Genomic DNA, 26,298 nt, shown 5'->3' on the forward strand with positions numbered 1-26,298 from the left:
GTTTCAAGATCCAGGGAAAGTGAGATGACTTTAAATTCCTCCAGTTTGTCTTCTATTTTCAAAGAAATATTTAAATATTTAATTATTTATTAAATAATATTAAATATTCCTATTGAAATATAAGTAATTTTTTTTTTTTTTGCTGGTAGGTAAAGGCACTAGCTGCCAAGCCTGTTTACCTGAGTTTGATCCCTAGAACTTACATAGTGGAAAGAGACAACAGACCCCTACAAGTTGTCCTCTGATCCCCACACATGTACCATGGTGGGCACCCATGTATACATATACACATAGGCACAAAAATAAACAAATATAAAAAAGAATTTTTTAAAGTAATTTTCTATTTGACCTTTAGAAAACTTCCAATAAATACTCATGCAATCCTTAGAAATGTACTCCATAGGAAAACTTAAAAACTAAGCTTGAATCAGCAGACAGTGGTGTTATTTGAAAGGCTAAGGAATGGGACACTTGGAAGAACTCTTCAAAATCCTTTTCAAACGTAAGAAAAACATGCCTCTAATAAAATCTTAGAGTGGTTTCAAAGTTCTAGAAGCGCTTTGATTTTGCTAACACGTGTGGCTTATGACTTGCTTAACTCAGTAGCAGACTAGTTGGCACAGTTAAATCTTAATTCAGGAGCTGACTGTAATTAGGGAAACGTTTATTCCAGTGCCATCCAGGTTCTTTGAAGATTTCCTGAGGCTTCCAACAGAGAAACTGATACGAAAGTCTTAATGACCATCACTTTAACCCAGGTTGTTACCCCTATAGATAATGGCCAGAATATCAATACTGTTAGCCTTGGTGTAGGATTGTACACAAGATGCTCTATCTTTCTGTGTGTATTGGTGAAGGGACACTCTAATTGTTTGGCATGTTCACTGAAGTTAAGATCCCTACTTTGTGTTTGGAAGAAGTAACTGTCATGAGAAGATTAGGAGTGAGGCTGGACTTGATACTGTTTTGAATGTCTCTCAGCACTTCAGATTCTACACGTCAGTAACAATAAGTGCATAGAACTGGTATTACCATGGTTCATCCATACTGCTGAGCCACTGACAGGCTTCTGATTTCCCGTGTCTCATATCCGATCTTGTTGTGTCCTTCTGTAGATCTTTATTAACAATGAATGGCAGAACTCAGAAAGTGGGAAAGTGTTCCCTGTCTGCAATCCAGCCACAGGAGAGCAAGTGTGTGAAGTTCAAGAAGCAGACAAGGTATGTGCTGCTTAGAAGATTCCCTGTGGAATAACCACCAATAACAGCAAGACAATGCCTGTGTGTTCTAGATGCCACACTTAGGCTCAAGCATCTCTTCTTTGATGACAGCAGGTAGTTCTTGTGTACTGAGTGTCTCTCTTCAGTTGAGCCTCTTTCTCTTTAACAGGTGGATATAGACAAGGCAGTGCAGGCAGCCCGCCTGGCCTTCTCTCTTGGTTCAGTGTGGAGAAGGATGGACGCTTCTGAGAGAGGACGTCTGCTGGACAAGCTTGCAGACTTGGTGGAGCGGGACAGGGCAGTTCTTGCAGTAAGTAAACTAAGAAAGCAGTTACGTTTCTACTCCAAAGTGACCGCTCAACTGGAACGTATTCTGTGGAGTGTTGTTGGGTAGGGGAGCTGGGGAAGTGAATAGTACATATATGAAATATGAGAGATCTTTGGGGAAGCTCTTGGTGGCATTTTTAAGGGAAAAAAAGCCATAGCATTGCATCACTCCTAAGGATCTTCCTTTCTTATTTTCTCCCATAAGCAAAGCAGAACACATCCACTTGACAAGCAAAACAAAAGCATCAAGAAACAGGACCTCCAGGCTGTTTGTAAAGGACAAATGCCAAGTGGCTTTTTTTGTAAATCAAATAGGAAAAGAAGGATGTGGACCCTCATGCATTCTACTCCATTTGTTCTACCGTTTTCTCAGAATTATGAGAGAGGTTGCCATTTCTTTTCACTAGAACTATCACACACACTCCCAACACACACAGGGACTTCTTCTGATCTGGTGGTTTTGGTTGTTTTTGCTGTTGTTTATAAAATAAAAGTTACCTTAAGGACTGGAATGTTGGCTTAGCAGTTAATAGTAAATACCGCTCTTCCGGAGGACCTGGGTTTGGTTCCCAGCACCCACATAGGGTAGCTCATACTTCCTAAAATTCCAGTTCTAGGGAATCAGACCTCTGGTCTCCATAGGCATCTGTATTCATGTGCTCATGAGCCCTCACATACACTTTAAATAATACAAAGAAATATTTTTCTAAATAGCTAGTTTCTTTGAGAATGAATACTTTCTGAAGCTAAGGACCATTTAGGAATGTAGGCAGTGTAAGTCAGGGATCCATCCTTGGATGGTCCTCAACTGGTTATGGGTGCCACTTTTTCTCTGTTTTATAGACCTTGGCTCTTTGTTATCTAACTACATTAGAAAATGTATTGTCTAATTTGTGGACATATAAATGTTCTTAGAAGGACTGGGAATTACTGGCTCTTCTTTTATAAAAGTGAGCCAATGTAGAGTGACAAGTAGCACTTTAAAATGAGCTTTGTTTTGTGGACTAAGTAGGTAAATTGTGCTGTCAGTAATAGTATTATTTAACTTCATTGAATGGAAAATATTTCAGCTTTAACTTTTTCAGTAATTAAACAATTTTATACCCGTATGTGTTATATAATGCCCTATTACAGAGAAACATGAAATTATAAATATCCATTTTTGTTTATTCCATTTGTTAAACTTCTAACAGCCTAGTATGTCTCAAGTGCAAATAGTCTTACTTCATTGTTTCAGTGGTCATTGTTTTTGTAACAGACTTCATCAATTTAGGAACATGTCATTAAAATAATGTTTATAATGTAAAGCTGTTTATTATTGCTATTTTTATAAATGGACCAGATACTTTACTCTTAATAGATAATGGTTGTTAACATAAATGTTTACAAAAACCAGTCTTTAAATTGTTAAAGTCTGGGCTTCCCCAGAGGAGATCTTGTTTATTTGGTGGTAATAAATAAGCTTGCTATGCACCATGAATATTTCACTTCTCAGCAGGGGTCTTGGCAGCTGTGCAGAACATTTTATATCCGCGTTGAATGCACACAAAACCGACATCCGTGCTTCTCTTTGTGGATTCGAATTACTAGTGCACTCTCAGAAAGATCCTCGTTCCGCTCTGATCATTAATATAACAGAAGGTGGTTTGACAAGCAGAGCGTTTCTTTATCATCAGTTAAAGAAGCGTTGTGTTTATATATCTGGACAGTGGATAAGGAAAACACACAGGCACAAGAACAGCACGTGTATGTCCATTGTGGTCTTTTACTAGTAACTAAAGCAAGTCTGTTAGGACTGGACACCTTCCTGTTTGGGAAAATGGAGTTGAACAAGTGGGCATCACCACTCATACCCAGCCAGATTCCCTCTATTCCTTGTTTCTTCTTCTGTAGAAATAGAATCACTGCAGTGTATCACTACAAAGTTCTGAGGACTTAATGCTTCTCTATTTCTTTTCCTACAGACCATGGAATCCCTAAATGGTGGCAAGCCATTCCTGCAAGCTTTTTACATCGATTTGCAGGGAGTCATCAAAACCCTGCGGTATTATGCAGGCTGGGCTGATAAAATTCATGGAATGACCATTCCTGTAGGTACGTGAAACTGAGTATGTCAAAGAGGGCAATGTGGAGCTCTGCCGGAAATACTTCACCAAACACAAAGAGCAGCCATCCACAATGCAGACATGAGACACTTGGGGCAGCTTGAACTGAGCATAGGGCCAAACAGATTATGTCACAAACTCTGACAATGTCCCTCTTTTTGTGTATAGATATAAGTGTGGAGGGCCACTTAAATCGGTTTATCAGTCAGCTATCGGATAGCTATGCAGGATTAGCTGCTAAGAGCTAGCTTAGACCCTCAGGATGGAAGTGTTTGGAGCAGAAGGGGATCTATTTTAGCTACTGGATGGAAGAAATTTTATAGGAAAGAGACCAAATAACATGAGGACCCACCTCATGGTTGTCAGTCTAATACCAGGGGACTTCTGAGGGGAGATTGGGTAAGAGAGGTCATTAATTACTTAGGTATTTATTCTCAGATTAGTTCAGCCCATTCACATTTGTCCTTTGCAACACCATAATTCAATATCAATTTGACTTCATTGTTGATTTTTACATAGTGAAGTCCAGAATTTAGGAAGGTCATGTGGTCTTTATGTGTTACCTGATTTTATCTGCAAAACATCCCCAGTTTTTGTTTGGCCTTATAACATAAGAAATAAATTCTTAAGCTGGGCGGTGGTGGCGCATGCCTTTAATCCCAGCACTTGGGAGGCAGAGGCAGGCGGATCTTTGTGAGTTCGAGGCCAGCCTGGTTTACAGAGCAAGATCCAGGAAAGGCACAAAGCTACACAGAGAAACCTTGTCTTGAAAAATAAAAAAATAAAAAAAAGAGAGAGAGAAAAGAAAAGAAATAAATTCTTTTACATTTAGGATATGATAACTCTGTGCAGTCCTGTAAAACAAACTGGAATTAAAGAGTGTATGCTTAATGAGATACTAAGAACTTAGTGTCTCAACAAGGTCACTTGACTAGTAAATGTGTTAAGAATTACGGCATTGTTTTGTGTATATTGACTATAGATGGGCCATCGGGTGTAGAGAACCAATATCTACCTTGTTTGTCTTCTTGAAGGACAGACACCCTTTTGCTAGAAGGCTTTGGGAAGGGGAGAAGAGATCATGTTTCAATCAGGTGCCATTCCTCTGACTTGGGAGTTGTGCCCACCACCCTCTACTCCGTCTCACTCAAGACCCATTATTAGCTGCTGTTGCAGAATTATGCAATATCAGTTTGATTCCAAAGGGCTCTGATGCTATTTTCTTTATAACACTATCCATTATTCCCTGGCCTAGCACTCAGTGGAGCCATTCTCTCTGACCATAAATCCTGTGCTTTAACCCTCCTGTGGCAACTCCTACTTAGGATGATTAATAATAATCATTACTTCGATTTATTGGATACTTTTCTTTGCTCATTTTTTATCTCTTCTGTTGTAACAGCCCTGAGAAGTATAATTTCCTCCTTTTTGATCTTTTTCACTCAAATCAAGAGTCTCTGTTCCTTTCCTGCCCATACTTCCTGTGATGGAAGACTAATCAGACTTCTTTACAGTTTGCTAAGAGTAAAAGAAAGAGGATGTGTGGTGCCCTAATTTCCTCGGAATGAGTGTTGATTCTATTGATTTCATAGTAAGTAGGAAAATGGGATCCATACTTTAAGCTGAATTTTGTTATAAAATGGCCTTATGATGTGTCAACATACAGCACATACAGTGAAGGTTTAAAAACTGCCTGGGTCGTATAGTTATTTATGTTTCATCTTTACTCCAGTTTTACCTGCTAAACTGAAGAATGAGGCAAAAATGCAGATAATGATCAGACCCTGAGCTTTTGCCTTCAGTCAGCTCGGTCTGGTACTGTCGATAGTGAATGCATGGGTGAAATCTGAAATTCTGGTTAATCAGAATGAGAGTGAGGGCCGTTTGCTGTAGTCACTTGATAAAAAAGCGGCTAGCTGAATGGATGGTGACAGGAAGCAGTGAAGTCAGCCCTTCACAAGGAACCTCTTGAAGACATTGCAGAGAACCGAAGGGATCCGTAAGTCTGATCTCATTTTATAGACACAGGAACCAATTACAGAAGAGTAAACTGACTTTTTTTCAAGGTTGTGTACTGAAATGACAATAGAGCTGAGACCTATTAATGGAAGACTCAGAAACATGTAATTCACTTCTTAGAGTCTACTGTAGATTCCTGGGAGGAATAGTGTAAGTGCCACTTCATGCTAATGTCAAGTTTCGTTGATTGAATAAGCACCCACAGAATTTGTCACTATTGCGAAGTGCTCAGACAGGTCTGCATGGTGTCTACATACACTGGAATCTACTAGAATACAGAATGGAAACGTTCTATATAGTTTTGGATCTAAAGGTTTAATACTTGGCTTATTTAAAGGGTTTCTGTTTCCTCCAGAGTAATTCTAATACAGTCAAATGCCCTACCCTTGAGCTATACCACCAAACCCAGAGTAGTTCTGTGTGAACGTTAGAGATGGGAAGATGGTGTCCATTCACTGAATTATGTATAAATTCTCATGTTACTGAAAGAACTCATTTTATTGTTACTAAGTATAGAAGACTTGCTACAGCTATTGAAATGCCCATGGTTGTTATCACCATGAGCTTGAGGTTCGTATCACATATCTCAATTTCTGACACATTAAGTTTTTTTTACTATAATTACATCATTAGACTTTATGTCCAGGATGTGCCAGAATATGAGAATAAAAGCTACATTAATAATTTTTAAAGCATTTCTAGTCTCTGCCTTTAAAAGTAATATTTGCCTTGAAGTAATTACCCAAATATTTAAACTTTTAATTATCTAAATATTAATATCTCTCTCTGTCTCCATCTCTCTGTCTGTCTGTCTCCCACATCTCTGTGTAACTTTATTAAATCCCCAACAAAGGACATAGGGAGTAGCTCAGTTTTTCACAAACATCAAATAGATTTATTCTGTACTCTCCTCTAGGACAGAGGCTTTTCCTAATGTACCTACTGTGTGTACAAACCCAGCAGACATGAATGCACTGCTCAGCCAAGTTCAGAGCGCAATGGGATATCCAACTGTAAGACTCTCACATTCTTCGTGACCCGAGGGTTCAGAATGGATTCACCAAGATCACTGGGTGCTTTGTTTGAGCATTGAAGTGTGAGAGGCACCACATAGCATATAGAGAGCATGGGTAGCTTGCAAAACTAGTTCTATACAGTAGTAAGTGAGTAGACGTATTTTATTTTAATTCTTAGATTTAACGAATATGAGAAGAAAATGTTACAAACCATTGAATCGTGTCCTTGGTAATTTTCCTTGAAATGAGGCCAGCGAGTAGCTCTGTGTGCATTGTTAAGGAGTGAGCCACCTGGCAGATGAAGCAAGTGATAGAGCTAGTGACACTGGAAAAGATTAGGACGGTGGCTCTCAAAGGACTGGCCCTGGTGACAGGATATAGAAGCTCGGGGGACTCGTAGCAGGGTCCTGATAGCTAGGAAGGGCCTCTAGTCACTAGTCCTCCCCAGGGGGCCCAATAGAAGGTTCATCTCTCATGTTCTCCAGAAATCACCCAATTGGGGGTGTCCCTTGGACATATAGAAGCACCCATTGAGTTCACAGAACCCAGGGCCTTTTCTTTATTCTTTCCACGCAGTGTTCTCTTGAGAAAAGTTCAAGAGCCAAGAAACCCTGTGTTTCTTTGCTTAGCACTTAGTGAAACCAGCTGTGAGGACTGGAAGAGTCAGTACCCTTTCTGTGCCAGCCTTTAGCTCCATGTGTATCAAATCTATGAACAGATTGTCAAGCACATTTTATTCTCCATAACTAAGTCTCTTAGGACACAATTATCAAGTCAGGTTTACTCCCCATAAGATCAGCCTCTAAAGCTATTGTCTACATTCATCTTTCCTTGCTTTCATTTTTCAGTAGCTTTCAACATTACGTGATACCTTTACAATTTTGCATATGTAGGACAGAGATGGGAACCTATGAATCACTGTGTTGTGCTTACGTGGGTGACTAGAGAATTTGCTCTGAACCGTCCATTTCCTCCAGTTGTGCTAAAGTAAACACTGTGTTCTTCAATTCATCTTCCCTTTACTTCCTGCAGCCATCTGTCCTCATCTCAATGACCAACCCACCTCCAACTCAGTGCTTTGAATTGGGCCACTTGAGTGCGTCACCTTAGCTAAATCAGAGTGTAGTATGGGAGCTTTTCTTGCCAATGGAATTTTATAGAGTATCCATCAGTGTTGCTGCTCCTCAGGGAAGCCCTTGCCATAGAGTGATAAACTGATGGACAGCAGTGACTTCTGCTGGCGCAGCTGACGGTATCTATTTGTGAGTTGTCTCCATACAGAATCGGTGTAGTTTAGTTGGTTGTTTTGTTTGTTGTTCTTTGTTTTTTGAGACTGGGTTTCTCTGTTTAACAGCCCTGGCTGTCCTTGGAACTAGCTCTGTAGACCAGGTTTGCCTCTGCCTCCCGAGTGCTAGGATTGAAGGCGTGCACCACCACCGCCACCCAGCAGATTAGTTGATCTTGGTTGATTAGTACCACTTGGACTAAATATTGTCATCCTATGGGTAGTTTCTACATATCAGCTCCCTGTCCCTCCTGCTCAGAGGCTGCTTTCCTTCTTTCCTCCGTTTAAGCCAGTATCTGTTAGACAAGCCCGAAAGACACGGTGAAGATTGGGGGAGGTTTGGCAATAATGTGGCAGTGACCTAATCCCCTTGATCGTCACAGTGTTCCTCAAACAGCTAAAATAACGAAGGACCCAAGAGAAAAGGGGCAAAGGTTTAAAATCAGAAGGAAAAATTGAAAATGGTTAGTACGTTTATCCTTAAATATCATTAAACATGATTCAAAATCAAACACAAAACAAGTTGCCATTTCCCAGCTTTCATATCAGAAAACTGATTAAAGAGTAGAAACCGTAGCATGTTAGAACTTTTTATAAATTTTTTTATACAAGATGAGTTGGCAAACATTTATGAAAACATTAAAGACACATACACTTTAATCAAGAAATCCCAAAGATATACTAAGGTACGTCAAGTGTTATCCTTTGTGTTGTCTGCAGCAGTGTGAGCGAAGAGGTCACCTAGTACTGTTACTGAGCACAGGGATGAGTCGCAGTCAGCTTTGAGAAGGCCGGGAGGGGTGGAGCTTGATTACACCTGTGGTGAGAGCCTGCCACATCAATGTCCTGCAGAGAAAGCCTTGGAGAAATGAAGGCAATAGATAGCAGCTAATTTAGAGAAGGACTAGAGATGGGGGGGCGGGGAGAAGGTGAGGAAGAGAAAGAGAAAGAGGAGCAGAGAGACTTTATTTCAAAACCATAATTTTGAACTTAGACGAAATAACCCTGGGTGATAAACGTCAGTGGTTAAGATGTGTTGAGAGACAAAGATTAACAACTTAATGAGTCATTTATCTCTGTCTCCCCCACGCCCTCCGGTCCCCACCTTCACCCTCAGTGCCAGTGGTGAGGCTTCTCTGAGTATTAGCTGGAGCTTCACTTTCCTTGGGGCTTGGGGGTGCTGCTTTCAGTCAAGTAACCAGAGTCCATCAGCAGAAGGGAAACAAAGACTTGGTCCAACGAGCTTGTTAAAGTACCCAGAAAAAAAGCAACAGCATTTTTCTAAAGAATTTGATTTGGGCTTCCTAGATCATTGTTGGAAGTCCCTACTATTCCTACAAGATACTCAAGGCTGGTCAATGTTTCTCGAGCTTTTCCTCTGAGCCCCTAGGGATTCAAAGGCACCCTCTTGTCATACCTCACTGAGGTGGAAGTGTGGACCCGCCCGCGTCCCCAGGACCCAGGTTGTGCCTGTGGCAACTGCATTGAGTGAGGGAATATGTCTTATTTTTCTTCCTCCGTTTTTCCAGCTGCCCAGCATAAAAAATGTGCTCACTAGCATTTCTCTATTAGTAGCTTTTAATTTTGAAAAATACTCAGTGAGCTGTTTAAAAACTTGAGGTACTTGAGCATTTAAATCAGCTAACTTTTCTATTTGAGTTACTGCTGAACATAAAATTGAGTTTTTAATGTGTTCCAGTTTTAAGTTTCCTCTTTCAATCCTGCTTTGTGTATCATAAGCTTGTCCTTCATCTTGTCGTAGATGTCCTCTCCTCTGGCATCCTGTCCACGTGGTAGGTTTATCTGTAGCCACCCCCACATGAACACATGCCAGGTGCCAGCTTGGGTGCATGGTGACTAGGATGCGCTTCAACTTTATTTCTGGTTCGAGGCCACCTGAGTCCTCCCTCTGAATTCCTCCTGACCTAACCCATTTTGTGGAGTGATCGTGTTTCTTGTTTTCCAGATGGAGACTATTTTACTTTCACGAGACACGAACCCATTGGAGTGTGCGGACAGATCATTCCAGTGAGTGTATCTTCTCACACTTCGTATTTATTTTCACTTGACCCAGTTCTCTTCAAGACACATAAAACATGGTCCTTGGTGATGTGTGTTTTCCATTACTGGGAAGAAAAACTTGAGCTCATGTTGTTGACATATCTCTAACAGCCTCCCAGTAAATGCTTATTTGAACAGGTGAATAGAGTTTCGGGCCTATTACCATGAGTTGAGTTCTCAAGTCACGGAATTCTCCTGATAAAAATAAGCAAAGCAAAGTACAGTGTATGAATAACCCACCCTTGGTTATGAATGTGCTTATGGGAAATTAATATGTGGTTGTATTTGCTTGTTTGTGTTTTAGATTGGCAACTCATCTTTCCAGCATATTGTTTTATATGGTCTCTTAATCCCTTTCTTCCCACTGTCTGTTTTCACAAGACTCTAGAGAGAAGATGCTTCAGAAGACACAGCAGTACAGTTAACATCACAGTCAAAACTGAAACCGTTCCCCGCTGTTTTCTATCTTGTAAAGAAAAATAGATGTAGTGACTAGTGTTTGGATTGGAACATTAAACACTGTTCTTCGCTCTCTCCCATACACACCCTTGGCACAATACAAAGAGTCACTCAAGCTTCTAACAGTACTATCTCATAGTTCTGGCTGGGATTTCAGCAGGGAGGGGGGCAGGGTGCTGACATCAAACTCCAGTATAGATAAGACAAGAAGTTTTCTCTTGCAAAACATAGAGGAATGACTCAAGAATAATCTTTGAGTTTGGGACCAAAGATTCTTAGGGGCTTATTAATACTAGTTCAGTTAGTAAGCTCTGGTTTATTTGTGACCTTCATTAGAGAATGAAGAAAGGAAAGAGGAAGGTTTGGTTGAAGTTCTTCCTCTCCTCCCCGCCCCTTACCGTGGTTGCTACCTTTTCTGTAAGCATCAAACCTGCCCCTCTTGCCCTTCCCAGATCCTCAGAACCACAGCTTTCCTCACAAGGCAAGAGCGCCTGTCAACCCCTCCCTCAGTTACTGCCTCCAAGATTTACACACTGTAGATGGAATTAAAACATCGCCAAGGACTCCTAAGTTTATAAACAACTAAGGGGGAAAGAAATTGGGTGTTTGGTGAAGGCAAGACACTTGTATATTTTTGCAGCTTGCTAGAGCCAGTGAGAACCCTTCAAGGATGGCAGCTGAGGTGCCTCAGACACCGACACAGTGTGGTCAGGGGCTGAGGCCAGGGGACCAGGAGTGCTGTTTCCTTCCTTACTGAAATTATCAATGACACTTGATAGTAAGGAGTCCATGCCCGAGCTTATGACCACACAAGCCTACTATTCTACTAAAGTCAATTTAAACCGTGTTAATCCCCACGTTCATATATTCATAAAGATGCTTTAGTTTGGTTTCCATGGTGTTTTTTGCAGTAGGAAGGAGGCTGATAAAATTTTTGTATACTCATTGATAGATACATTTTTATACAGTTTATAGTTGTACGTTTTTATGACAATACATGCAAACATGCCACATTGAAATTCACATTGTCTTAATGATAATTTATAGCTAGGATTTTAGTTTCTAGTTCATATACATAAAACATTTTTCATGCCAATGTGAAAATCTTGGTGTAAAAATCCCAAATTTAAGAGGGAAAAAAATCACATATTGAAACTTTGGAACAAAGCCCAATTTTAGAAATAAGTAAACAAAATAAAAAGTAAAGCTAAACAAAAATTAAAAATGACTCCCTACCCCCTTTCAGCAGGAGCTTTCTTTAGGTGGATGGTGGACGTGTAATGCGTTGACCAGAGAGAGAGAGAGATTTTCAAGGCCAGTGCTGTTATCCTCTTCAGAGTGATGTCATCAGAATCCCAAAGGTCTACACTTGGCAGTGGAGAAGATTTATGTTCAGGACAATTTTCAAAATCTGACAAACTGACAAGTCACAGCTTGAAAAAAAAAAAGTCATGGAGAAAGTTCCCCCGTCTATTAACTTCGCTCTTCCCTTCCAGTGGAACTTTCCCCTGCTGATGTTCACCTGGAAAATCGCTCCCGCACTGTGCTGTGGCAACACAGTGGTTATCAAGCCAGCAGAGCAGACACCACTCAGCGCACTGTACATGGGAGCCCTCATCAAGGAGGTAGGCAAAACAGACGGCAGGGGGCTGCCTCGCCTCCTTCATGTGGAACCTGTGAAGCAGAGCCCAGCCAGCCTGAAAGGGGATGTTCACACACATCATCCTCCAATTTGTGTTTCCTAGGCTGGCTTTCCACCCGGAGTCGTCAATATTCTGCCAGGGTATGGACCAACAGCAGGGGCAGCAATAGCTTCTCATATTGGCATAGACAAGATTGCGTTCACAGGCTCTACTGAGGTAAGTACCTGAGAGACCACGGGCTGAGGGACAGACAGTCCCACGAATGAGTAAAGGGGATTGCTGGAAACGCAGGTGTAGGGGTGCACATTTTTAATCTCAGCACTGGAGAGGCAGAGACGGCAGATCTCTGGGACTGCTTGCCAGCCATCCTGGGCTACTTGGCAAGTTTAAGGGGAGGGAAGGGGCTCGGCCTCAAAAAAAAAAAAAAGGGCAATTGCTTCTGAGGAATGACAGACACTTGAAGTTGTCCTCTGGTGCACATGCACATGCACATACATATACACAGTAAATACATAAATAAATGCTGCAAATAGTAGCCATAGGCTCGACACCCACAGTGAGTCCCCAGGGGGTGTCCCTGAAGGGGCACCATCAGTCTCATTTGTAGAGCATTGAGTGTGAAAGCAGAGGTACACACTGACTCTATGTGATTCTGTCTGTGTAAAAGCTACCTCAGAGGCTGGGGCTCTGAACACTTTTAGTCAAGAATATAGGACAGAAGCAAGTAAAGAAGCTGGAAATCTGAACTGGTGTGTAGTGGAGATTCCAGGGTCTGCTTTCCCCTTCTCTCCATTTCCCCAGGTTCTGTAGGTACAAGTGCCTTATAAGCCATAGGGTGCTACAGAGCAGAGGTCAGCAAAGCTTTCTGTGTAAGGCCAATACTAAGTGATGGAGACTGTGCGAGCAATAAGATCTCCATTGCATTACTCCACTATGCCCAACTGGTGCCGAGCATGCCTGATATATATACTAATGAGTGAGGCTGTGTGCAAGTAAAACTTTTTTCATAGATGCTGAAATTTGAATTCTATGTCATTTTTATACATCAAAAAAAATCTTATTTTTTTCCAGATAGTGAAAAATAGTAAAGACTGTTTTTCTCTAGAAAGTCGTATCAAAAACAGCAAGGCCAATATGAGTGGTGGTTTACAGACTCCTGATCATCACAAATCTGCTGTCCCATCCGTCATGTCTGTGATTCGGGTTCAGATGATATAAGGGTTTTCAAATGTTATTAGAGACTAGATGATGAAGAGTGCCTAATAGGATCAAACCGGATAACGGAACTGGAAATGTTGTTCTCATTCCCTTTCTGTGAGCTCGAACTGCTCCAGAGCTACAGGGATCCTTGCTGGAGCCCCCTGGGTTACAGTGGCACAGAATGTAGGATACCCTCAGCTCTGCAGCAGTGCAGCCTAGTAGGAGGAATGAGAGCTGTGTCTGTCAACTAGAGTAGGAGATGGAAAAGAAACAAATGAAATCGGGTTTAGTAACAGATTTAACACCATGTTTATAGAACATTATTTCAGCCTGTCACTGTAGAATTTGTAACTCCATATTTGACGTTCTCTTTTTCCTATGTAGTCTTTGAGATGTGGTGGATGATTTACATTTCTAGCACAACTTAGTGCCATTATCCATGTTGCAAGGGGTCCATAGCCACATGTGGTTGGTGGCCCGCATACCTGACAGCAGCTCTAGAAGCTTCCTAGAGTCAGGTGATGCAAAGTTAATGATATTTAGTTAAATGGACTCTTAGTGATTTTTGTATAAGATTAATAGACTTCGATGACAATTTACAGTTAAAAATGATTGAATTTTGTATTTGTTGAGAGTTTATATCCTCTGTTTCCAACCTTTAATTTGACTTGTACTTGCTATCATAATCTTGCAGTGTATGAAACATACAAACCCAAGTGTGGACGTGAAGGGAAGTGTTCTTCCTGGATGTGCTCAGTTTGCTGCTTTAGAAGTATTTGCTAAAGACTAGATGCTGAAGAGCACCTGCATCCCATTAGGACCAGACTAGAAAGTAACATCTACAAAGCAAGCCATTGGAAAGAATCCTGAATTAAAGACTGAGGCAAAAATATAGGCAGCCTTTAAACAGAATCACAAGAAACCTACATCTTTATCCCATATGATTATGGTTGACAAAAATCTTGAATAAAATACGTCCAAACAGAATTAACAGTATCTACAAAGGATTGTATACCACAACCAAATAGAAATTTATCCAGGAATGAAAAGTTGGTTTAATATAGAGAAACAATCAATTTAATACTCCGTATTAGTAGAATAAAAGACTAAAGCTACACAATCATCTCAATAGACATAAAAAAGCACCTGACAAAATCTGCCCAATACAGAAACTTATACACAACTGTTTATAACATTGTTCCTCAAAGTAGAGACAACCCAAATGTCTATCAAATGATGAGTTGACAAAATGTAATAAAGCCACAGATGATGTATTATTCAATAATTTAAAAGGGAAAGAAATATATATAACATGAGTCAACTGTATAGACATGGAACTTAGAGAATTTGGTAATGACAGGCTATGTATTTTATGATCATACTTAATTGAGAAGTGTCTAGAAGGGGCAAATGTATAGACTCAAAGCAGATTAGTGATTTTTAGGGGCTAAGATGAGTGACTGTGAATGGATATGAAGTTTCTTGTGGCTTTGTTATAATGTCCTGTATTTAGATAACTGTAATCATTGTGGGAGTTGCACAGTTCTGTTAATAAACTAAAATGCCTGAATCACATACATCAAAAGGAATGTCCTATAGGGTATGAAAGAATCTCAATAAAGCTGTAGAAAATGGATGATTCTGATGTAGGCTTTGAACTTTGGATATTAACAGTCAACACTGGTTGGGCAAATACTTCTTAATGCCAGCCAAGTACTGGTCATCCTACCACATCTCCTCAGCAGCTGAAGAAGGTGCAGGGGTAAGCTAAGCCCAGCTGGGAGGTTAAGTTACTCACCCTGCTACATGCTAGTACATTACAAGGCTGTAGGCCATACCCAGAGTCCCTGTGGCAGACAGTACTGCACTGCTTTCTGACTGCAGGCTTGTACATGCCTGTAGCAAGCAGGCTTCATTGAACTCTGGGATAGCATCGCAAAGAGGGTATTTATTTCTTCATTTATTGTTTGTTGTTGTTGTTTGAAATAGTCTTCCTCTGCATTCTGCAGGCCAGGCTGGCCTCAAACTTATGACAGTCCTACAGCCCTAGGCTAGAAAATTCAAGGCATACAGATGTGAACCACGATGCCCAGCTCTCAAAAAACACAGTTTGTAGATGATGCAAATTCTTCAGTGGAAAACTATTTCATTGCAAGATGCATTTAAAAGTATTTATTTCTGAAAGGCTTTCACCAGTGTTCCAATTCGTTTTTTCTAAAACTCAGATTAGGATTGCATCTTCAGTACCTCCGTTGTTTGATCTGGGACAGGTCATTTATCTACCACTTTCTGATACAGGAATTAAAGTTCGATCCCCAGCTATCTTAAGTCATTTCACTAACCTTTTTTTTTTTTTTTTTTTTTCCGAGACAGGGTTTCTCTGTGTAGCTTTGGTCCTTTCCTGGAACTCACTTGGTAGACCAGGCTGGCCTCGAACTCACAGAGATCCGCCTGCCTCTGCCTCCCGAGTGCTGGGATTAAAGGCGTGCGCCACCACCGCCCAGCCATTTCACTAACCTTTACTGTGGACCAAGTTACCATATACTGTTGGGATTTGGGGATGCACCAGTGAAACATGCATGTCAAGGTAGCCCACAGTACAGTCTCTGAACAGCTCTTAGAGTGGTGTGCAAGCACACAGGAGGAGATGACATCAGACTGTTTCCTTTAAAATTTCCTGCTTTTAAAGATGCATTCTAATAGAATAGAACCCAAAATTTCCTTGTGAATTTACCTTGTATCTTGGGCATCTAGAGAAATTTCACTCTTCAAGATATTTAAACTTGAATAAAAAGTTACTTCATTAAAAAATAAAAAGTGCTTTTTAAAAATAACATCATTTCCCCTCCCTTATTTTTTGAGATGGATTCTTTTTCAAAAATACTTATTTCTTTTTATATGTATGAATATTTGTCGGCATGTATGTATGTGCATCATATGCACGCAGTGCTCACAGAGGCCAAAAGAGGGCGTCATAATCCCAGAACTGGAGTTATAGATGATTGTGAGTCACTATATGGGTGCTGGGAACCAAACCCAGGTCCTCTGCAAGAGCAGCCAGTGCTCGTAGTCATTGAGTTGAGCCATTCTCCAAAAAGGAAAACAAATGTTTAAGGAAATGATAATTCTACCTCTTAATTCTGTTGTGGTTATCTCAGCTGGGAAGGATTTGGATCTACTTTCCTTTTAATCTTACCACTGAAGAAAATGAAACTGCAGGTTATAGGAACCAAACTGTGAAGAGACCATGGAGGAAAGGACCCCAGCTGTGGAGACCCCTGTGAGCAATGTGTTACTTGACATTAGTGTGCAATCAGTGACACTGGTGTTAGTCATGTCTCAGAATCAATCCCACATGCCAGGACCAGGACCTTCTGAAAGGTCAGTGCATACTTTTCTGCAATGGACAATGGAAGGTTAGCTTTTGATGCATCCTGGCAAGAACATGCAGGTATTTTTTTGTTTTTGTTTTTCATCTTTCCAGTAGTTCTACCTTTGTCAGACATTTAAAATTCCAAAACTTCAGATTATATACCAATCCAGTACCCTTTCTGCAAAGTTTCTTCAAGATGATGTGGAAAGATGGGGAAGGGAGCCAAACACAACCTTAAAACTGACCACACCTAGTGGGACCTCCTGAGGAGTCAGTATATGTCCGATTTCCTAATGTCATCCACAGTTGATGGTCTAGCCTGCACCAGATCTCATCACCCAGTGACTGGTGAACATGGGACCTCCTTGTTCTTGCTGGGTTACTTCACCTTAAAGAGTGTAAAGTATGTGAGAGTAGATAAGTGATGAGATTTTTCTCTGTCACTACTTCCCTCAAATCATCATCCTAGTCCTCGGCTTATGGTACTCAGCCACATTAGACCACATTAATTTCCATCAGCAAAACTATGCAGTGATATAACAAGCAAAGATCATGTCTGAGTTAAACAATTCACAATCAGTTGAATTAGCATTGTGGTAAGCAAAAACTCTCCTAGAATTCTATATTCACTTAGGAAGTTAATCTATTTCAGCTCGAGTTAATATCCCTTGATCTTTTACTTAGAAAATAAAGTACTACTCAAGAACACTATCAATGCACTGTACTTTGCCTCGCTCTGGAAAGCAGTAGATAAAGTTGTACTTTTTCGGGAAGAAATTCAAACAGAGGGTTCAAATTACACTAAGAAGAGCAATTAAGATTACATATGCCAGATTTGTATGTGAAACCTCAACTTGATTTAGATGCCTATTATGGTTGTATGAATTTCGTCACAGGACTTGTTACTGTGCAGTCTTTGCAGTCCTCAGATTTCCTGTCTGCAGATTAGGAATGATTGTTACCTACTTCGTGCCTTGAAAGGGTGAAAGAAAGTGCAATGGAATGTTTGGCGTGGGGCCTGGTTCTTAGCAAAGTGTCAGTGAAGATGAGCCATCATTGTTACTTGGGATTTTTGTGTGTTTGCTTTGTTGTTGTTGTTGTTGTTGTTGTTATTTGTTTGTGACAGGCTTTCCCTGTGTAACCCTGGCTGGTCTAGAACTCTCTGTAGTTGGAGGAAGGCTGACAGAGATCCACCTCTTGAGTGCTTGGATAAAGGAGAAAGCATGTGCCGCCATAGCCAGCTGTTTGCTGTTTTGTTTGTTTGGGAGGGGATCTTACGGGGTGGGGGATTGAGACTGGGTCTTACTTTGTAGCCCTGGCTGTCCTGGAATTTGGCCATGCAGACCAGGCTGACCTCACATCCACAGAGATCTGCCTGCTTGCTTTTGCTTCCTGAATGATGGAGTTAATAGTGTGTACCACCACTCCAACTTTCTATTTATTTCTGAGTGACATTTATAGGACAATCTATGCTTGGGGAAGTATGGTATAAAACAGTGGTTCTCAACATTCCTAATGCTGCGAGCCTTTAGTACAGTTCCTTGTGTTGTGGTGACCCCAACCATAAAGTTATTACATTCCTACTTCTTAACTGTAATTTTGCTACTGTTATGAATCATCATGTAAATATCTGGTATGCAGGATATCTGATGTATGACCCCTATGAGAGGGTCTTTTGACCCCCCCCCAAAAAAAAGGGGTCATGACCCACGGTTTGAGAATCATTGGTATAATAAAAGAGCCAATGGATTCTCCCAGACAAGGGTTAGGACCCAGCTTTCTCACGGGGTGATCTTGGCCTCCTTCCTGTCCTTCATTTTTCACGTTTGGCAGGCTTGTAGTAACTCTGTACAGGCTTATTTGTGGGTTGGGACAATACATTTGGAAGGTCTGCCATTATTGCTTGGCACGTTGAAAGATTTCAGTAAACACTAGTTGAGTATGAAACTTCCATTTGCAAAGAATGTCTGTCCAAGGCTAAGTCCCACTCTACTCTGGCAGTTTCCCTCTCCTTTTGTTTGTTTTGTGGCTTTCATAAATAGTTTACAGATATTTTTGGCTTCTAGTAAGCAGTGTATGTGTGTTTCTCTTCTGTTTCATGTTTTGGAAAATTGACCAAGTGCTAGCTTGCATAATAAGCTCTTTTTAAACCCTTTAGGTTAATTAGTGGACTGCTTAGAATGTAGCCCAGCAAGAGAGTTTGGTACCCATTGAAAAATTCAGTTAGTATTCCTTGCTGTGATCTAGAGTAGGGGCCACTCTTTCAACCAGGGTTTGCCAAAATGAGATTCTGTGGCAAGGGGGACTTAGGAAGAAGAAACGCGTAATGTAAATACTGTTGCATTCAGCAGTTGCTCAGGAACACCCTTACTGTGGTGCTGGAGGGGCCTCATTCAGATTCTGGTTGTGGGACTTCACCCAGAGTTTCTGGCCTAAGTTGGAATTGGCAGTGAGTCTAGGAATCCTCATTTTAATAAACTTTTCTAGGAATTCTTCACCCATGGTCAAGAGTCAGTGGTTTGCTTGGATTGGATTAGATGGGTCACACTCCACACCCCACTTAGAACTTCACAATGCTGAGTGTGTTAATTGTGCCGAAACAAGATGTGTATACATAGAAGGCCACCCACATCGTCTTCTAGAAGCACAGTTTCACGGCAGCCGTTCTTCCAGGCTCTTCCCAGATGACCCAGTGCTGCTCAGCAAGCTCTGATGAGCTCCCGTGCTGTGACACCTGACTTGTTTGGGGTGAAAACCTTAAGTGTTGCCTCGTTATGCTCCAGAAATCACAGATTATTGGGCACGGATATAGTCTTTGTTTTGCTTCTGTTTTCCCCTTAACTTCTTCTACTCCTCTTCATCATTCCTTCCAGGCTCTGATTATGTTAAATTTTAATTTATTTATCCCCAGTGCATCTATTTTACCTTAAAAACTATTAAGCCATACCTTAGTCAGTCACATAGGTTCAAAGTAATTTTCATGCTAGTAGTCCACAAAGGACAACCAAGAGCTATATGGCACAGTTAACCTATACCATAACATTTTACTTGCTTAGTATATTGTTACTAATGGGTTTATTGAGGCATAGTCTAGGTCCAGTAGATCTCATGTATTTAAAGTACAGTAGGCATGTGTGACCATCCACCTGTGAGAACATAAGCTCAATCAGTGCATGCAGTCACCACACTTAGAAGTCTTCTCCCATCTCTCCCTCCATCCCAGTCCCTACACTTCTGGGTACTTTATACTTTTTAACTAAGTTACTTTCATTTTCTACAAGTTTTTGTGAATGGACGCTGACAGTATCAATAGCTATTTTCTCTCAGAGTAATTAATTTGAGATTCACTTGTGTTGCTGTATATTTCTACTAATTCTTACTGCTGAACAATATTTCATTTTATGTATAGATCACAACTTGACTATCCTGTCAACCATTGATGGACATTTGAGTTGCTTCCAGATTGGGTTTAGTACAAATAAAAACCTTTTCATGGACAAATCCTTCCTGTTTCCTCCTCTAACCCGTGTGTGTGTGTGTGTGTGTGTGTGTGTGTGTGTGTGTGTGTGTCTGTGTGTGTCTGTGTGTCTGTGTGTGTGTGTGTGTGTGTGTGTGTCTGTGTGTGTGTATACCTAGGGATAGAATGGCTATATCATGGCAGGTTCTATACCATTTTGTATTTCTATGCAATGGAAACACTTCCAACTCCCCTACATCTTCACCAGCATTTGATATGGTTAGTTTTTTTAATTTAAGCCATTCAGATAGCTGGATGATATTAATATCAGTGTGGTTTCATTTAGAATTCTCAATAATTAAGCATTTTTCTTTTATATATTTGTCACCATGCACTATCTTTGGTGGGGTTTCTTTTCATCTTTGCCCCTTGGGAAGGGGAATATTGTTTTCTTACTTTTGAATTCTGTAAGCTCTTTGTATATTCTGGGTACAAGTTGTTTATATTTTGCAGCTCTTTCCTGTGGTCTCTCTCTAATCGTCTTAACAGTAGTTTGGAGGAGACCAGTTGCTCTTGGGCTTGATGAGTTCTAGTCCAGCAATATTTTCTTTTATAGATCAGAGTTTTGGCACTATGTCTAAGAAACATTTACCTGACTTAAGAGCTCAAAGATTGCCTCCTATTTCTCCATGTGGGGATTTTTGGTTTTGCTTTACATTTAGGTATATGCACTTTTGAGTTAATTTTTGTGTTTGTTATGAGGTAGAGATTGGCGTTCTTTCTTGTTGATATGAATGGCTGTAGCTGCCACTACTTCTTGAAAAGATGTTCTCCTCCACTGGATTACCCTGTGTCTTTCTCAAGCATGAGTATCCATATTTGTTTGGCTCTTTCTAGACTGTTCTATTGCACTTGTCTGTGTTTCCATTCACTGACACCACATGATTTTGATGGCAACAGCTTTATAAAAACAGGAGAAAGTATTCAATAACTGAGCACTCATGCTTTAAAGGTAGAGATAGTCTATGGGAAAGAGAGACAGAGGGGGTGTTGTGGTTTGAATAAGATAACCTCAACAAGCTCATCTATTTGAATGCTTAGTCACTTAGAGAGTAGAATTGTTTGAAAGGGTTAGAAGGATTCGCGTGTAGCCTTGGAGGAGGTGTGTCATTGGGGACAAGATCTGAGGTTTCAAAAGCCCATGCCAGGCTCAGTCTCTTTCTCTGTCTTCCTGCTGCTTGTGGATCAAGCTGTAGCTTCAGCTACTGTTCCAGTACCCTGTGTGCTGCCATACCCCCACCATGATGATAATGGACTAAATCTTGAAACTGTAAGCCATCCTCAATTAAATTCTTTTAGAAGAGTTGCCTTGGGTAGTGTCTCTTCACCATAGTAAAACACTGAATAAGACGAGGAGGAAGCCAGGATGGTTTGGGAAAGAGAACCAGGTAGAAGTAGACCTGTGACATGCTTGCCTGGTAGGAACATGTACCACACTGAGAACCACACTCCAGTGCACATTGTTTCAGCTAACTTTTTCCAGTAGAATATACATTTGCTATTTCTCAAGGAGGTTTATATTCATTTAGAGGGGAACCAGTTCTATGGCTTTTGAGGTATCTTCTTGTTTTCTCCCTGAATGACATCAGTGGCAGATGTCACGAGACCTTAACTAGAACATGAAAATCAAGTTGTGACACATCTGTTCTTTTTGAACTTTGTTGATTACTTGGGAAATCACATAGATTCTTCTAGATCGAACATGTCACTTAAAAGTAGATTTGATCATAGCTTCTGTTAGGATTGCTCCAGGGACAGGGAACCTGTTGACACATCACAAAACATCTGCAACAGTCTGAAACTATAAGCTTAGTTGAAGTGGCTGCTTTCCATTTTACTTTAGCAAAAACCTTCAGAAAGCAAACAGTACTCCGATTCAAGATAGGATTAACTTCTACTTATGCAGCTGAATACGTAAGCAGTACATGTAAATATTTAATAAGTGAATGTGAAAGTCCTCTTATAAACACAGAGTCAATAAACATCTTCAACAAAGTACAGGAAGACGGTTTGCATTTTGTTTGATATGATGTATTTTTTCCATTCAGTTAGAGTAGCAAAACCATGATTTCATCATTGGTCAACAAGATAGTAGAGAGACCATCAAAGCAGACTACAGGAAAGTCCTGATTGATCTGTGCCAAGGCAATGTTTGTAGCTAGCAGCTGTGTTACCACTGATGCTAATTCACGCAGTGGGGTTCCCCTTTCATTTCCCAAGTTGGGTGACTGTCCTGTTATATGATGCAAGCCCATTGCGCTGCTGGAGTGATGAATTAGGTCAGCTCTCTTCTCTCTCTGGCCTCATCCCTCATAGGCAGGTTGCGGTCTGGGACAGTTTCAGCTTTTTTTTTCTTAAAATAGAACAAAACAGCAAAGGTAGTGAATCAAAGGATTTTTAATGAAAAAAAATAATAGTTTGATGTGACAAAACGTTCAACTGTACAGGTTTTTAATTGTGAGCTTTCTTTTCTTTTTTAAAATTCTTCAGTCACGAATAGCAAAGACTAAGAGGATGTGTGCTTCTGTCTCTTCTGCCTGAGGTACTCTGGTTTCCTCTCTGATTTGCTGAAGCAGAGATTCTCTCCAGGCTAAGGCTGAATGGTCAGGTCCTAAGAAGCCTGTCCCTGTAGCTCAGCTAGTTAGTGGGACATGCATCTTTCTGACTTGAGTAAATCGTACTTCTTCCTATCAAAGTAACGTAAGAAATCAAACCTTGGGTTTTTTTCTTATTGATCTGAAATAAAGAAGTGTTATGGAACAGAAGGATGACGTGGAGCAGACAGGGACTTAGACTAGGTTGGTCATAAGATCCTGTGCATAATGGTCAGACTCCTGCATAGCAGAAGATCCCCGGTCACAGCACATCCAGAGAAGAGGAGCCGCCACAGAGAGAGGCTGTGGTGGGAAAAGCTCGAAGCTCCCTGTGGGCATTCTAGGTCCAGTCAGGCTCTGCTACTCCACAGGGACCGGTCACTAAGTCATTCCTAAACCTCTTGGAGTCCTGTTTTCTTCCAACTATAAAATGGAGGGATAACTCTTGCTTCTCACAGTTGCTGTGAAGATGAAAATAATGTGTGCGAAAACGAACAGCATACAAGAGGCACTCAGTCAACAGTAACGTTAGAATGGAGCTGTGATGAGAGGTGACAGCTGTCCGCAAGAGGGGTTTCGGCTTGTTTTGTTTTTTGACACCCCTCCCCCAGGTTCTTTTACCGTTCTGGGAATTGAACCTTGGGCTTTACACACGTTAGGTGAGCACCCTTCCACTGAGCTATGTCCCCAGCCTGCTTCCATGATTCTTAGTGATAGTGGTACATTTGAATACTCTTGGGATCTTTGGAAAAACAGCCACAGCTATGAACCCTCAAGCCCAAGCTGTAAGCTCTGAGGATAGAGCCCAGACACAGAAAAGGCTGTGAGTGCCTGAGCTTCCTAGGTACAGTCAGTTTTCCAACTGTGCAGCATCCCCTGCATGGGATGTGAAGCTAGATGAGGAAGAGGGGAGCGCAAGACCCTGCTAGCTGCAAGCTCAGCCTGCTGTGGGCTTTCTACAGCGTCTCACCTCTGTCACCCTCACTTCCAGAGGCTTCACAAGCCTTGCTGGGGTTCACTGACTCAGCAAATGTGACTAAAAATTACACACACACACACACACACACACACACACACACACACACACACACACACAAATCAGGTAGAGCCCCCTGCACTGACAAGTTCAGTCTTGTGAGGAAGACAGACAGCTGGTAAGCTAGTACAGGGTGAGAGTTATGGGCAAAGCACCGTGGGATGGGAGGAGATGGTACCAAGGAAAGGTGGGAGAAGGAACTAGCCGCTCAGAGGAGGTGCCCTGAGGAGGTCTGTGAGGACTCGATCCAGTAAGCCGAGGGACGAAAGCCTTGCCTGCAGATGAAGGGGTTCTCGTTCAAAGACCCAGAGCCTGTTCCAGGAAGCGTGTGTGGTTTTCGTGGGCTTCCAGTGGTAGATGGGTAGTGGAGAGGATCGTGGGAACAAAGGCCAGATGCATATTCATGGTTGTATTGATTTCTATACTCTGCATAATCTGCATTTCACAGATAGTGTTTTCAAATTGCTGTTACCACAGAAAAGTTGCCTTGGGTTCTGTTTCTTTCTGGTGAAAATTGAACAGATTAATTTGATTTGTTTCTTGGTATTTCAGAAGTACAAGAAGTGCACATTATATGGTTTTTTTTTTTTTGTTTTTTTTTTTGTTGTTTTTTTTTTTTTTTTTTTTTTTGCCATTTCCATCTAAGCTGGAACCAGGAAGTACAGCCCTGTAAGTCCAGAAGGAAGAGGAAAGAATCAGTCAGTGTGTTTGGGGTATAGTAAGAAATGAACATATACTAGAGAAAGCTGGCACCTTCAGAAAGTGGACTGAGATCTTTTGTCCAGGTCTGTTTTCTGTTTCTGAAAAGGCATCTTAGCTCTGAGAAGGAACCCACCTTAATTAAGGTAATTAATTTGTGAAAATTTGTAACCAACTTCAGAAACAGTAGAGAGCAAACATCTTGCATGAACATGGCCTTGGAAAGCCTTTTTGTGTTCCCTTTTTTTCCCTTTGTTCTTGGGTAACAAATTATTCTCTTTGTGAAGAACCAAATTACCTTCACCTCACTGTCGCGTTGCCGTGAACAGGATTCCGGAGTACTGCGGCTCTTGTAGGGATACTCTAATATCAATCTTGAAGTCTATTCAAACAAGTATGGGAGGCAGAGTTGGTCTGTGCCAACATTCCTGCTGAGAATTAGCCCAGTTTCACATGTGTGTGGGAACCCCCACTCACCACCGTGCCGCACGGGGAACACAGATAGAGCTGGATTCTCTGCAGGGAGTGCAGCCTTAGGAAACAATGATAGCCACGCTATCGCTTACTCTTTCATAAGGAGGATTGTGTGGGGAAACTCAAAACAGACCAGCTTTTCTACTGGCCTCAACAGCTGTGGTGCTCTTGGGAAAAGCTACTTCTGTTCCTTATGGCAAGAAAAACACAGTTTCTGAGTGAGTACAGGCCCCAGGAGTCCCATCTGTCCTTTTAAACTCCAGTTAGCCAGAGTGCTAAGGGACGCATTTGCTGCTGGGTTGAGCTTTCATTCTGCAGGTGAAGAAACTGAAGCCAGGCAAGGTGAAGGGGCAGTTCCAAACTGAAGTTTGTTAGGAGCAAACCCACCTTATAGTACCCAGGACTTCCCTCCCCTCCCCTCCCCTCCCCTTCCCTTCCTTTCCTTTTTTAAGGCAATCTCATGTAACTCTGGCTGGCCTGGAACTAGCTGTGTAGACCAGACTGGAGATCTGCCTGACTCTGCTTCCTGGGTGCTAGCTGTAAAGGCGTGGGCCACCATGCCTGGCAAGCCTAGGACTTCGAATCCTTAAGAACCAAACTACTCCATAAACCTCCATATGGTTACGCTTACCAGGCACAACATCCCAGAGATGGGACGGGATGATAGGAGTGTGCTGTGAAACCTTTTCAGACAATGGCCTGAAAACCAGGTCTTTATGCTCTATTGATGCCATTTACAAGATTGTTTCCCAAACTGTATAATTTTTCTCTTTTCATCTATATGTATATTGCCTATTTCATTCAAATTGGCATAGCTTTCATACACTTTGCCCATTATCTTGACCTTTAAGCCTCCTTTATTCACGAGGCACTTTGCACCTTCTAGACATGTAGGAAGGGGTGTGGAACATGCTCCTGTGGAACTACACTCCAACCCTCCCACCTAAGAAGGGAAGTGAACCCCAGGGATTTGTCTTGTTTACAATCACTGCTTCTTAGACTTTCAAATCCCATAGGTTTAGACTCACACCTTTCCGAGGAATTGTGTATGTAATACCTTAGCTTGATTTTCATGGCTTGCAGACATGTTAGCACAGGTTCGCCCTGGACTCTAATTTTAAGCACACCATTTTCCCCTGCTTTGGGGTTGCATTGGTTCTGTTTTCCCTTTGTAGTAATGGTAGTAAGGAATACTTTGGAGTCACTTAACCTCTCTCCACTCTCCAGTCCATGGAAGAGTCACGTGTTGGTGGTATATTTGTCAGAGAGT

The 26,298-nt window shown here is 41.3% G+C and overlaps 1 protein-coding gene across 1 annotated transcript in view; it reads left to right on the forward strand.

Annotated features, from left to right (window-relative positions):
• Window positions 1-26,298, forward strand: part of Aldh1a2 (aldehyde dehydrogenase 1 family member A2) — an 80,277-nt gene that overhangs the window by 36,177 nt on the left and 17,802 nt on the right. Inside the window, exons 2-7 of the mRNA XM_059268207.1 lie at window positions 1,116-1,220; window positions 1,390-1,530; window positions 3,512-3,641; window positions 9,939-10,000; window positions 11,989-12,117; window positions 12,238-12,351. Coding sequence (XP_059124190.1) covers window positions 1,116-1,220; window positions 1,390-1,530; window positions 3,512-3,641; window positions 9,939-10,000; window positions 11,989-12,117; window positions 12,238-12,351 — 681 coding nt within the window. The remainder of the gene's footprint in view (window positions 1-1,115; window positions 1,221-1,389; window positions 1,531-3,511; window positions 3,642-9,938; window positions 10,001-11,988; window positions 12,118-12,237; window positions 12,352-26,298) is intronic.

Source organism: Peromyscus eremicus, chromosome 7, assembly GCF_949786415.1.
Source record: "Peromyscus eremicus chromosome 7, PerEre_H2_v1, whole genome shotgun sequence".
In the NCBI taxonomy this organism is placed as follows: domain Eukaryota; kingdom Metazoa; phylum Chordata; class Mammalia; order Rodentia; family Cricetidae; genus Peromyscus; species Peromyscus eremicus.